General features: G+C 30.3%; 1 protein-coding gene across 2 annotated transcripts; it reads left to right on the top strand.

Moving 5' to 3' along the window:
* The first annotated feature begins 3,471 nt into the window (after nucleotides 1–3,471).
* On the top strand, nucleotides 3,472–10,167 carry LOC143911823 (antichymotrypsin-2-like). Of its 2 annotated transcripts, none has more exons than XM_077430878.1 (12): nucleotides 3,472–3,727; nucleotides 5,565–5,653; nucleotides 6,150–6,319; nucleotides 6,396–6,490; nucleotides 6,604–6,741; nucleotides 6,807–7,016; nucleotides 7,095–7,193; nucleotides 7,403–7,543; nucleotides 7,622–7,834; nucleotides 7,912–8,056; nucleotides 8,156–8,595; nucleotides 9,077–10,167. In XM_077430878.1, the coding sequence occupies exons 3-11, from the start codon at nucleotides 6,298–6,300 to the stop codon at nucleotides 8,401–8,403; spliced, it is 1,311 nt and encodes a 436-aa protein (XP_077287004.1). In that variant the 5' UTR covers nucleotides 3,472–3,727; nucleotides 5,565–5,653; nucleotides 6,150–6,297; the 3' UTR covers nucleotides 8,404–8,595; nucleotides 9,077–10,167. The 2 variants fall into 2 exon arrangements, with proteins under 2 accessions (XP_077287004.1, XP_077287005.1); XM_077430879.1 differs by having other exon boundaries at nucleotides 6,186–6,319; nucleotides 8,156–8,673; nucleotides 9,053–9,231.
* The last annotated feature ends 3,678 nt before the right edge of the window (nucleotides 10,168–13,845 follow it).

Genomic DNA, 13,845 nt, shown 5'->3' with positions numbered 1-13,845 from the left:
GCAAATGGCTTATAATCAATAGTGTTGCGTAGGGGTGGGTGGAGGATCCAAGTAAAAGGCCAACAGTCGTATCACAGCATTTATTGATGATTAAGGAGATACACGCATTGCCAATGCTCCGTCCAGAATGACCTGAGATCGCTTACGTACCGCCTTATAAGGGGTAGATCTCTCAGGACGTCTAATCTGTTTACCTACTGTATAGTCACGTATTCGGATATGTATTCCCATGGTATGAGAAGTGCAATCATTGTTTCATGCACTTAGCTTGTCGCTAATCCTTAAAACCCACTTATACCAGTCGCACGGTATGCATTTAGTTAATCCGTTAACAGATATCCGTTACAGATAATCTTTGAACGGTCATACAGTCTCTGGGATTCTATTCGCTTAATCCGCGGCGTACGTTACAATAGTATAATATAAATTTCGTAAAATATCGCAAATCGGTCTCAGTATAGACGATCTCTTCGCAGAACAGTCGGATTCAGCCTAAATGTGTAAGATGTGAACAAATGATTTTTGATTTTTAAATGATTTTTATTATTACGAAATTTTGTTCACAATACATCTTATATCTATTTTAATAGCTAGTTTAATTTAATTTAATTTACTTATCATTTTCTATTTTACAATTTAATTTAATTACATTACATTAATGTACAGCATAATAGGAAAAAGAGCTTAAAATACATCTAATGCATCTAATACGTAATATTAATTAAAGACTCTCTAAAAGCAATGATCTAAAACAGATTGTGTTTAGGTAATTTGTGTTTATACCTGAAGGGCATAGAAATTTTGTTGTAATCACCGAGACTCAAGTGTATTAGTATGGTTATTAGTGTTTCCGTCATAGAATCTGCTGCTTAGTTTATTAGTAATGTCTGTAACAAACGGAATATTATATATAGCATGCAGTTTTTTCAACTTATTATACATGGGTGTATTATAAATTATTTTTAGGGATTTATTTTGTATTATTTGGAGCTTGGAAAGGTTAGTATTCGAGGCGTTATTCCATACAGGTGAAGCATAATTAGGTAAATAATGGTAATATGAGCGCGCGATATAATTTTATTTTATTTTGAGTTGATTAAGAACTATGGCGATTAAATATTGGATATATTGAGGATATACCCCGCATCGCTTTGCATTTCGCTCCCTCAATGTGAAGTGTCCATCTCGTTCTTTTATCGAACGTTACTCCTAAATATTTTATTACTGAACTAGGCTTATGCTTTCTAACACTAAAGAATATGGCGTCTGTTTTGGTTTTATTAATTTGAATTTTCCACTTAGTGAAGTGTTCCGTCATTGTTTTAATTGCAAATTCAAGATTTTTAGGAATAGTGTCTGGTTTTTTGCTACTTGTGAGCTAGCGGTATCATATGCATATAGGGCTATGTGACAGTTTTTTGGAATAGGTATGTCATTTATATATATGTATATGGAGAACAAGAGTGGGCCAAGCAAGCTCCCCTGCGGAACGCCAGCTGCGATTATTTTTGGAGACGATAATTCATTATTTACGCTAACCACTAGCTTTTTACGAGTTAGGTACGATTTGATGATGCGAATTAGGTAGTTTGGTATTTTGTTAATAAGGAGCTTATGAAAGAGTCCATCGTGCCAAACCGTGTCGAAAGTCTTTTCAACAGTGGCGGCTCGTCCTAATGGGCTGCCGGGCTGCAGCCCCTCCTATAAAATTCTAAGATATATATTTAATAATACATTTAATATTTTATTTATTAATGATATTTTTTTATTAGTTGGATGGACTTAACTATTGGGGCCTTCGACAGAGTAAATATTACTTACAATATCACCCATATCCAAAAGGGTGATATTGTAAGTAATGTTGACCGTTTTGAAGACCCCACTAACTTGTATGGTGACAGATGAATTAAAATGTTGCTGTACTGGCTGTAAAGTGTTACAGCGCCGAGCTGAACGCTGCGCAGCCCGGAGTTTCGGAACGAGAAAGAGAAAGAGCTATTTGCAACTGCAGATAGCTCTTTCTCTTTCACTCACTCTGCCATTTTGGGCTGGACAGTCGGCAGCCTTCGCCTGTCTGCCGTCTACAGTCGGCAGTCTTCGCCTTCGACATTCTTCTGTCAGTTTGTTTAAGATTTCGCGCGCTTGATCTTACATTTGATTAGTTGAATCGCACGATCACAGCTTTATTCATTTTCGTTACTTTTAATTGGTTGTGTACGAGCCCTCATCAAATCTTCGGTGAGTCGTTTTCATTTTGATAACAGCAAACTTTTTTCAAATCTGTTTAACTTTTTCTCGTAATTTTTTATTTAAATATATTAAGATTTTTTTTCTTTTAAAAATGGAAGAACAAAAGAATTCAGTAAAATATTTACAAAATTTGCACTTTTCGCGACTAGAGCTTACCGAAAAAGTCGCTATAAAAGCATTAGGCTGCCTCACGCCCAATTTAATTATTTCACAGCCTGCAACTAGTAGATCTTTTAGTTACTCGCGAAAATTTAATCCAGACATTTATAAAAAATACAATTGGTTAACGAGATGTACAGAAAAAAACACGTTATTTTGTTATCCGTGTCTTTTGTTTGGAGGCGAGTCGCCAGGCGAAGCATCTTAGACGAAAACAGGAGTTATTGACTTAAAACATTTAAACGATAAATTTAAAAACACGAGGGAAGTGTCGAACACTTAAAAAAATTGTGTAATCTCACGATTTTGGGAAGCTTGTCGGCGGGAAATAGATAAGCATAACGAAAACGTCAAAAAAATCGGGATGTTTTATTTAAAATTATTGATTGCGTTAAATTTTGCGGTAAATTTGAAATGCCAATGAGGGGACACGATGAAACAGATAATTCAAAAAATCCAGGAGTTTTTCGGGGGCTTCTAGAATATTCACAAAATTTCGACGATTCTTTAAAAAAACATTTTCAAACTTCTTCGGTTTTTAAAGGGACATCAAAAACTATTAAAAATTAACTTTTAGATTGTATTTTGAACGTGTGTAGGGAACAAATAAGTGCTGAAATAAAAAAAAACAACTTATCTAGCTGTTATGGCAGATGAAACAACCGATGTATCGATGCATTGTCAACAGGTTAATGTTTTTCGTTACGAATTAGGGGGTTAAGTTTTTGAAAGGTTTTGGGGTTTTTTTTAATCCGCGTCGCGAAACCAGCAAGAACGAATTTTTTTAGCAATCTTACTGGAGTACCAGCGTATTTTTCGAAATCTTCATCGCGTTTGGACGCACCCCTTTAATGGGTGGTGAATTTTGCTAGTTTTTTTTTCAATAATACTTAAATCCACATGTAAGTAGTCGTACGCCAAAAATTGTGCTTATTTTGTCCTGTTATGACATGATAGAATAATTATGGTGACATTTTTTAGACATATTTTCAGTGCAGCCCCGCCACTAAAAATTATCACGAGCCGCCACTGCTTTTCAATGTCGTGACATACCATTCCGGTACTTCTCTTCATATCAAAGTTTTTCGTCACGTGTTCAGTTAGTCTTGTTAGTTGTTGGGTCGTGGAATGTCCAGTGCACAACAGTGTACTGGACATTCCTGTGTACTGCAGTGTAGCGGCGCAGCACTGCGCGGCCAAATATTGTTTGATACTTGACCTTGAAGATGAAAATGATATGAATAGTGCCAGAAAAAACAAAATTTCTTCCGCGCTTATCGCTTCTCGGAACGCTGTGTCCAGCTTTTACTTTATCTATGTACGTACTAACAATATGTAGATGAAGTTTTGTGATCATGCGAAAATTCGAACTCGAGATTTTGACTGATTCTAACTCAATCGATTACGTGTGTGTGTGTTACTGTGTGTCTGTGTATTTTGGGGATTTTATGAACACCGTTAGTCTTATCGAACTGAAACTTAGTATCGGTTACTGAAATTCTTATCGACACGATGTAATTTTGTATTTGTATAAGAGGCAAAATTTTTCCTTAATAGTAATCGTAAGTGAAAGTAAAAAGAGGTTAGTTAAAAAAATAGTAGAAGAGTTAACTGCCAATTTCGGTTGACAAACGTTCAGAAAATTTCAGTTCAATACACTTAAAGGTTTCTGAGTAAAACATAAAAATCCTTGATTCTGGAGACTTCCAGTTGAGCTAAAAGTATTTAAAAAATATTTTTGTATAAAATTTCTAGAGTATAATATTTTTATTATAGCTATAAAACGACATTTATAAAGGCAGGTAACATTTACGGTCAATTTACGTCGTATCGATAAGAATTTTAATAACTGATACTAAGTTTCAGTTCGATAGGATAAACGTAGTTCGAAAAATCTTCAAAATACACAGCCAAACATTCTAGCACACACATTTTTTCTAGATCACGTGATCAATGATCAATTCAAAGTTCGAATATAAATAAAACAATGAATCAACCACATATTTGCTTCTTCACATTAGCCCTAAAATTATTGATAGAGTTAGAGAACAAATAAGGGCAATCGACTGTTCAATCGCAAATACGGTATATACGTGCAATTATACAATTAAATGAAATATTATTCTACAAATTTGGTGGATAAAAAAGTTTTAAACATCTAGTGAAAGGAGTTTAAAATTAACAAAACTAATATCTGCCTAAACAGATATCAAATATATTGTATGAGCTATTGAGCTATTTCTGAAGATAAAATAAATAAAAAATATTTATAAAAGTGTGTTTTTGGCCTTATTTCAAATAAATAAATAAACATTTACAAAATTGCAGTATGTGGTTTATTTTTTCAGCTGAAAAATATCATATAATAATAATTTATGTAAATAAATATGCATTTCGCAAAAGTATTTGATGTATTATTTACACATTGAGTATAACATCTAGCTGTAACTATAAGACTAAATAAATAAAATACAATTTGTTGTATATATTTGATATACTAACTTGATTAATGTGAATATTAAAAAAAATAGCAGCCGCTCATTTTAAATTTAATCCAATGAAAATATTGTAAATTGAATAGGATTTTTTTAAATGCCGAAGTAGCATATTTTAATTTGAAAAGAAAACGGTATAATATAACCAATGTAAATACATACTGTAACGTGTGAACATGGGAGAGAATATCCATTGTCTAAGTGCATTCGTGAGTGAACAATACAGACCCCCGATCAGACGAACGGGACTCGGTGCCAAGTGCCCGAACAAAGGATACGCTGGAGTTCTCACAGAATAACAGACTCACCAATGGAGACCTTTACGTGCTTAGACAATGGATACATAAATGGATCGGGGAAGCTGTGGTAAGCAACTTGTCCTTTATATGAAGGTACACACGGTAGATGAGATTATTCTGGAGTGAGCGGTGGTTAAGTGTGGACCTCTAGAATTGTTAAATAAATGCTGTGAAGCGACTTTGGCCGTTCAGTTGTGCCCGTCGGTCGGTTGGCCATGTGTTCGATTCGCATAGTGGTTGTATTTTTTTTTAAATATTTTTAAAATATAATTTATTTAATATTTGAATGTAAATGTTTCATATAAAAAAATGGTTGAAAGCCTCGCTAAATCAAATTACCGTTATGTATTATTTATTATAGGTCTATTACCGAGAGTTGGCGCGAACAAATGCGCTTGTGTAGAGTCTCTTGTAGATAATTAGTGCACCGTCTCTTTCGTGCGCATGTGCGTGAGTATGAGACTGTCGGTAACAGACCTGTAATGTAGTGATAGACCAAATGAAAATTTCCTGTCAACCTGTCACTGAATTCATATTGAAAATACTTTATTTCCGATATTCTTACATATCTCAAAAGTATAATAAATCATATTTTACATATTATATAAATTATGATGTTGGTTTAAAAATTGATTTATAAAATGTTGTTAGAGTCACGACATCTATCATCCCTTTCCCTATTTATATAGTATTAACTGTTATATCTTATTTTTGCTTAAGAAATACTTTTTTGCTTAAGAAATAAATACCATAGTGGCGAAATTTGTTCCCTCTGCTTCAGGTTGTAATTTATTATATGTAATGCAATAATATGTAATGAAAAATTTTCCTCGGGTCATAATTTATTATGTGTAATGCAATACAAAAATCCGTAGCATTCTATTTCAAGTCCTGATTATGTAAGTTTAAATATTTGATTCCCACATTTTTTAAATCTGTCTAATAGGATTAATGTTAATCAGATATAAAAATTGACTTAAAGGAGTAAAAGAGAAAGAGGATTTTAAAGATCTTGAGAAAATATATAAAAGTGTCTAATTTATGAAGATCTGTGTTAGTCAGTGAAAAGCACTTGAACACATAAAGTGATCAAAATGCGTCGATTATTAATAAACGGTAATAATTTCGATAAAATAACACAAACGCTGGTAACGTAATATTGATCAATAATTTCATAAAATCTTTTTTTTAGTGTTGTTTTTCACTATTTTTGCAATCACCAATGGACAGAACCAAGATTTGGCATTAAAGGATGCAATCAATCAATTTTCATCGCGATTCTATAAGGTAAAATTCAATTTTAAAAGATAGTTGGTATTCAATTTTCATTTCAATATTCTCACACATTATTTTGTACCAATTCAAATTTTAATTTATTCGTATATAATATGTTTATGCAGGAAATTGCCCTATTGAATCCTAAAGAAAATGCAATATGCTCTCCACTTTCGGCTCACATAGCGTTAGGTTTCCTTTCGGTAGGAGCTCAAGGAGAAACCCAGAAAGAACTCAACTCGGCTTTGTATTTACCAGATTCAGTATGTTTAATAATGAATATTTAAATTTTAGTTAGATATATGCACTATATTTATTGATTTTTTAGGGTGCTGAAGCTTTTAAGTCCACAATAGCTGGATTGCAAGACGTAAAGGGGATAATTTTAAATATTGCTAATAAAATTTACATTCCTGATGGTCCTGGATATTCTTTAGCTCCAGAATTTCAAGAAAAAGCCGTTGAAATATTCAATTCAGAGGTTCAAAATATAAACTTTGGCGAATCAGCAAAAGCAGCTTCCACTATAAACCAATGGGTATTTATTGGATTTTTATTTGCTGAATAATAATTTTCATTTTTTGATATTAATTAATGCGACTCGATTTATGAACAGGTTGAAAGTAAAACAAATAATAAAATAAAGGATTTAATTAAATCTTCTGACTTAAATGGAGGCACAAACATGGTTCTTGTGAATGCTATTTATTTTAAGGTGGGCTGTTAAAGATTCTTTTATTATTATTTTTATAAATCAATATGTACGTATAGCTTAAGTTAAAAAAAAATGAAAAAAACGAGTATAGCGAATGGATTATTGAAATAGTTTTTCCTAATTCGATTGTCTTTCAATATAAATTGTTTTGAATCATTTTAAATACTTTTTGTCCACAACTATTCTCTCTATCATGTGTTTCATATTAGGGTACATGGCAGACACAATTCAACGCATCTTTGACAGAAAAGAAAGAATTTAATTTGAACTCTAAAGATAAAGTTAAAGTCGATATGATGAGTCATAAATCGGATTATGCTTACATTGATATTCCATCATTAGACGCCCGGGTAATTATTGAAATATTTTATTTGGCTCACCAAATTTTATTTCCTTATATTTTAATAACAAAATCTTCATAATTCCAGGCATTGGAAATGCCTTACATAGGTAAGGATGCATCCATGGTTATAATTTTGCCAAACGAAATAGATGGCTTATCGAAATTGGAAGAAAAAATCGCAACCACGAATTTGAAAGAAGCCGTCTTTGATGAAATTACAACAACGCGTCCTATTACCCTTTCGCTCCCAAAGTTTAAAATAGAAACCGAAATGAATCTTAACTCAGTTTTACCTAAAGTGAGTAATTATTTCGAGGTAATTGGTAGATACATAGGTAGTGGAAAATAAATCTTAAACTTTGCATTCCACTTCAGCTTGGCATCAATCTTATCTTTGATTCATCGAAAGGTGATTTGTCTGGAATATTGAGTGGTAATCAAAAAATCACTGTATCTAAAGTTATTCAGAAAGCTTTTATAGAAATAAACGAGGAAGGTACAGAAGCAGCAGCAGCGACAGGTACATACAAATATCCAAATGGGACCATAAGTCCTCGTGTAACAGCTTATTTATATCATACGTGTATATGAACATTTATTTATTGTATTTTTTTTATAGCTATTATAGGCTATGGTGCAAGTTTACCGAATGAATTTAATTGCAATCACCCATTTATATTCGTGATCAAGAAAACCACCGGGGAAATATTATTTATTGGACGATATGGAACAAAAATAGCTCCCACTGCAGTAACCGAAGATCCGAAAATACCAGAAGACACACTAAAATCAAGTTATTTAAGAAGATATTACCCTTTGTGGCGAAAACTTCCGCTGATGCGTAGATATCGTGATTGGCGTTTTTGAAATACAAAATTTGTTTGTTGTACATAAATTTTGTATGTAGCATGCTTAGCTTTTACCTTGATACATTAAAAAAAAATAGTGAAATATTGTTTTAAAAATAAATACTACTTCCGGTTTACGAATTCTGACCAAATATTTAGAAGCTCTAAGTCATTACATAAAGAATACAAATATAAATTTTCAGCTAAATACGTACAGGGGCGTGGACAGGATCCAAGCGACAACATTTTTAACCTTTCCAAGAGTGAAATTTAAAATATCCTATTTCTAGTGAATATCTTATTTCTAGTGAAATTTATAATATTATTCTATATATGTATATATATATATATATATATACACACATATATATATATATATATATATATATATATATATATATATATATATATATATATATATATATATATATATATATATATATATATATATATATATATATATATATATATATATATATATATATATATATATATATATATATATATATATATATATATATATATATATATATATATATATATATATATAGCTCAAAAACCTATTTACTATATATGTATGTATATATGTATATATATTTTTTTTTAAATGCTTTTTATTATTACGAAATAGTTTTATAATATTCTAATGTTAATCTACAGCATAATAGGAATAATATTATAAATTTCACTAGAAATAAGATATTCACTAGAAATAGGATATTTTAAATTTCACTAGAAATAAGTCAATTATTACCAATCAATATCAATTAAATCATTCAATCCTTAACACGTCATCTTCTATTAAGGATCTTGGTGTTATACTCAATAATAAACTAGATTTCTCTGAACATATTTCTTTTATTACCAACAAAGCATTTAAATCTCTTGGATTCCTACTCCGCTCAAAAAAACCTTTTAATGATCCTTATGTACTAAAATACTTGAATTTGCCTCAATTATCTGGTCACCTTTTTATTTATCCCATATTAATTGTATTGCGAAAATTCAACTTAAATTTATTAAATCCTTACGCTACCTTTTTCCTACCTATACCCATTCTACTGTTTCCGACATTTTAAAAATCCTTTCTTTTAACAATATTTCTGTCAGGCGACGACATACTGATGCTATATTCTTCTTTAAGCTCATAAATGGTTTCCTTGATTGTTCTGATTTACTGAATAAGGTTAATTTCAGAATCCCAGTTCGATACTCTAGACGCGTTGCACTCTTTTCACTTGATCCTTTCAATACTAATTCCCAAAAATATTTTTATCTGCAGCGCGTTTATCGTATGTTTAACGGAGAGCTGAATGAGGTTGATCTATTTGGTATTTCCCTACATCAATTCAGGTCTAACATCAAGAGAATCTTTATTCATTTCTTCTCCTATTCTATTTTTCCAATATTTCCAATATTTTTATACTTTAGTTTAGTTATGTAATGTGCTATTTAATCATATTATAGCTTTCATTCTTTTCCTTTTCATTTGTTTATTTTGTATTTACCTTTTTCATTTGTTTTATATTTGTAAATTTCAATTTCTTCTTATATTCTATTTTATAACCTTTTCCAAATATTTTAATACTATAGTTTAATTATGCAATGTTCTACATATTTTGTCATGCCTTTATTCTTTACTTTTTAATTTGTTTTCCTTATATTTATCTTTTTCATTTTTGTAAAAATCTATTATTGGACTCGGATGTTACATATATTATTTATTTACTTTTTGTTTTTTTTATACATATCTATGTACATCCTGTCTGTTGATTTTTCAATTAATAAAATAAAATAAAATAAAAAATAAAATAAAATAGCTCAAAAACCTATTTACTATATATGTATGTAATATATATATATATATATATATATATATATATATATATATATATATATATATATTTTTTTTTTTTTTAAATGCTTTTTATTATTACGAAATTATGTTCACAATACATCTTATATCTATTTTAATAGCTACTGATCTACTGATCATTTTCTATTTTACAATTTAATTTAATTTGGTTACTAATCATGGTATTATATTATTCTAATGTTAATCTACAGCATAATAGAAAAAAGAGCTCAAAAACCTATTTACAATCCTTATAAATTTTCATAATACATCTAATACATAATATTAATTAAAGACTCACTAAAGTCAATGACCTAGAGCAGATTGTGTTTGGGTAATCTGTGTGTTATACCTGAAGGGTATAGAAATTTTGAAATCACCGAGACTCTTCACAAGTGTGTTAGTATGGTTATTAGTGATTCTGTCATAGAATCTACTGGTTAATTTGTTAGTAATGTCTGTAATAAACGGAATATTATATATGGCATGCAGTTTTTTCAAGTTAGTATATATGGGTGTATTATAAATTATTTTTAGGGATTTATTTTGTATTACTTGGAGCTTGGAAAGGTAAGTATTCGAGGCGTTATTCCATACAGGTGAAGCATAGGTTAATAATGGTAATATGACCGCGCGATATAATTTTATTTTATTTTGAGTTGATAAAGAACTATGGCGATTAAATATTGGATATATTGAGGATATACCCCGCATCGCCTTGCATTTCGCTCCCTCAATGTGAGGTGCTCATCTCAATCTTTTATCGAACGTTACTCCTAAATATTTTATTATAATTAGGTTTTTATTTTTTTAATATAAATATGTATGTGCTATATTTTAGTTCGGAGACAATCGTTTGTGTCGTCGACGATTTCTTCGCCGTACCGGTCGCAAAGGCGTTTGAATAATTCATGATGTCGTTAAATTTAACTGTAGTCGTATGTTAATTCCCTTCGCGATACTTGGACGATTTATTTTATTGTATGGAAAAAAAACTTTAGCGAGTCTATAAGAAAATTATCGAACGCCATCACATTGTAAATTTGCTAATTTAGACACGCTTTTATTAATTTTTTTGTAAATGTAAGCAATTCAACGATTACAATTATAGTTTATTTTTCCTTTGAAGATTTTCGATGTCAAAATACTGATGTTGAGTCAACCAACTGGTATGGAATATAAAATGATTTTAAAAAAAATTCAGTCAAGTTCATTTATTTTAATAGTACGAGGAGTTTTTTGTTACTTAGTAACTACAATATACGTAGTTTCGATTTTCGTTTTTTCGGTTTTTGTTTACGATATTTAAGTTGTTTGAAAATGTGTGCTTCTGCCAGTGTTTGTGTTTGTTAAAATTTTATATATATATATATATATATATATATATATATATATATATATATATATATATATATATATATATATATATATATATATATATATATATATATATAAATGCATTCAATGGTATTTATAAAACTTTGAATTTCCATTTTAACTTAATAATTGGAATATTTTAAAGTACGAGTATATATGTATACATATGTATCCTTTTTTTTTTAGGCTCAGGATGATTTTTATTTCTGACGGAACTTGACGCTTTAATTTGACAGATGTCTAACCTTGATATCACTTCAAGTGACTTACGCCGACACAAAAATTCCATTATAGTGTGGTTTACCACCAGTCGCGATTTTTCCATGCGAATTTTCTGACCTTCCTTCCATTTCCCACCCACTCCTGTTTTCCCCGGCTGGATCGTTTTCGTTAAGCCGCATAGAATCGATACTCGTCATCTTCATCAGATGAGAGTTAATACTTTGTATCGATTCTGCCTTTTGTGCGGCTTCTTTCTCCTTTCACGTAAAAACAATATTTACTTCGGACACTTGAACGGCTTTATCCCGAGAAACCTTATATAGCCCACGTTTTACCCATTTGACGTGTATTTCAAGAAATTTTGATATCGAACACTAAGCTAATTACCCGTTCCGTTTCAACCACGATTTTATTTATATCTGTTTTATTGCTCAATAAGATTGTGTTGGACGACGTGGTATCGTTTGAATTTTATCTTGCAATTTTACTTTACGCTCGTTATTGAATTTCTTTTAATGGAAATTTAAATTTTAACAAACCATATTCTCGTACAGAACCCTTGCTCTCGTAGACTTCTTCTTCCAAGATATCGGATTTTGTTTCAGTCATCATTTATATCTATACACTCGTACCAGACCTCAATTGAATATTTTACCATAATGGAATTAATGTAGTGCCGTGTCGAAAGCGTTTTTTCATTACCAATTTTCCGAGCTAAATTATCAAACTTTGATCTGAGAAATAAATTATATTTTTTCGCGTTCTTACTTGTAATAATTAAATATATAACTAAAATTAAAAATGTTCTATTTAAGTTTAAGCGTTTCCATTGAATAGCTTTAAGACTAAAAAAATGTTATCTACTCAAAAATATATTAAATATTGAAAAGTAGAGGCATCATATGTTACCAATTATATATTAAAATAATAATTTTAGAACTTTTATTGAATACTCCAGCATGATGCATAAATGCAAGAGTAAAATTCGATTAAATATTCAATTACGAGTCTATTCGGTTCAATAAATTTAAATTTATTTCCATTCAGAAATTCAAGTGTTGCCTTCAAACATTCATACATATATGTAAACATTCATATTGTGTATAAAAAAGTCTCGAATTTATCGATATGGTGAACTTTTATATGTTGAAATGAAAATATATTGTGTATTTAATATTATATGTAGAACGTCTCAGTTTACAAATTGTCGCGGCGAAATAGATTTTTTTTATCAAAATCCAAATCAAATTATTTGTTTTTAATGGTATGTGAAATTATTTCAAATATCACAGTTCTTTCCCTGTGTCTACATTATGGGTCTACCTCACGAGCCCGAATGTGAAACGCCCGAAAACGCAAATATTGGAAGGCAAAGATCGAAAATCGAAAGATCTTAATTTGAAAGATAAAAAAAGGGTGCATGGTAAACGGTACATACTTAATTTGCGCGAGCAGGATACAACAGGAACAAGAGGAACAGGCTTTTCCTCCCGTATTAATGTACGCGCGCAGAATTTAACTGTAGTCGTATGTTAATTCCCTTCGCGATACTTGGACGATTTATTTTATTATATGGAAAAAAAAAACTTTAGCAAGTTTATAAGAAAATTATCGAACGCCATCACATTGTATACTTATTTAGACACGCTTTTATTATTTTTTTGTAAATGTAAGCAATTCAACGACCACAATTATAGTTTATTTTTCCTTATATATTGATTTACGGCCATTGATGTACATATACGATATAACTTCTTATTGAATACTTATATATATTTTTTTATTTATTTTATTTAATTTACACCAAGAAGGCCTAACAGGTAAACCCAATGCACCTTCCTGGCCAAAGACAATTATATAAACATATAAGTACACCATCCATATATACACAAATTCTTACACGTATACACAAATACACATACATACATTCATAAATATAAAAATACACATATATACATATACATACATACACACCTACACATATATATATATATATATATATATATA

The sequence above is a fragment of the Arctopsyche grandis genome, chromosome 5 (genome assembly GCF_051622035.1).
Source record: "Arctopsyche grandis isolate Sample6627 chromosome 5, ASM5162203v2, whole genome shotgun sequence".
In the NCBI taxonomy this organism is placed as follows: Eukaryota; Metazoa; Arthropoda; class Insecta; order Trichoptera; family Hydropsychidae; genus Arctopsyche; species Arctopsyche grandis.
This window is presented reverse-complemented; position numbering and strand designations above follow the sequence as displayed.

Coding starts and splice junctions, on each gene's coding strand:
- LOC143911823 (XM_077430878.1), top strand. CDS start 6,298: ATGCGTCGATTATTAATAAACG. Junction 7,017..7,094: donor CTTCCACTATAAACCAATGG/GTATTTATTGGA, acceptor ATTTATGAACAG/GTTGAAAGTAAAACAAATAA. Junction 8,057..8,155: donor AGAAGCAGCAGCAGCGACAG/GTACATACAAAT, acceptor TTTTTTTTATAG/CTATTATAGGCTATGGTGCA.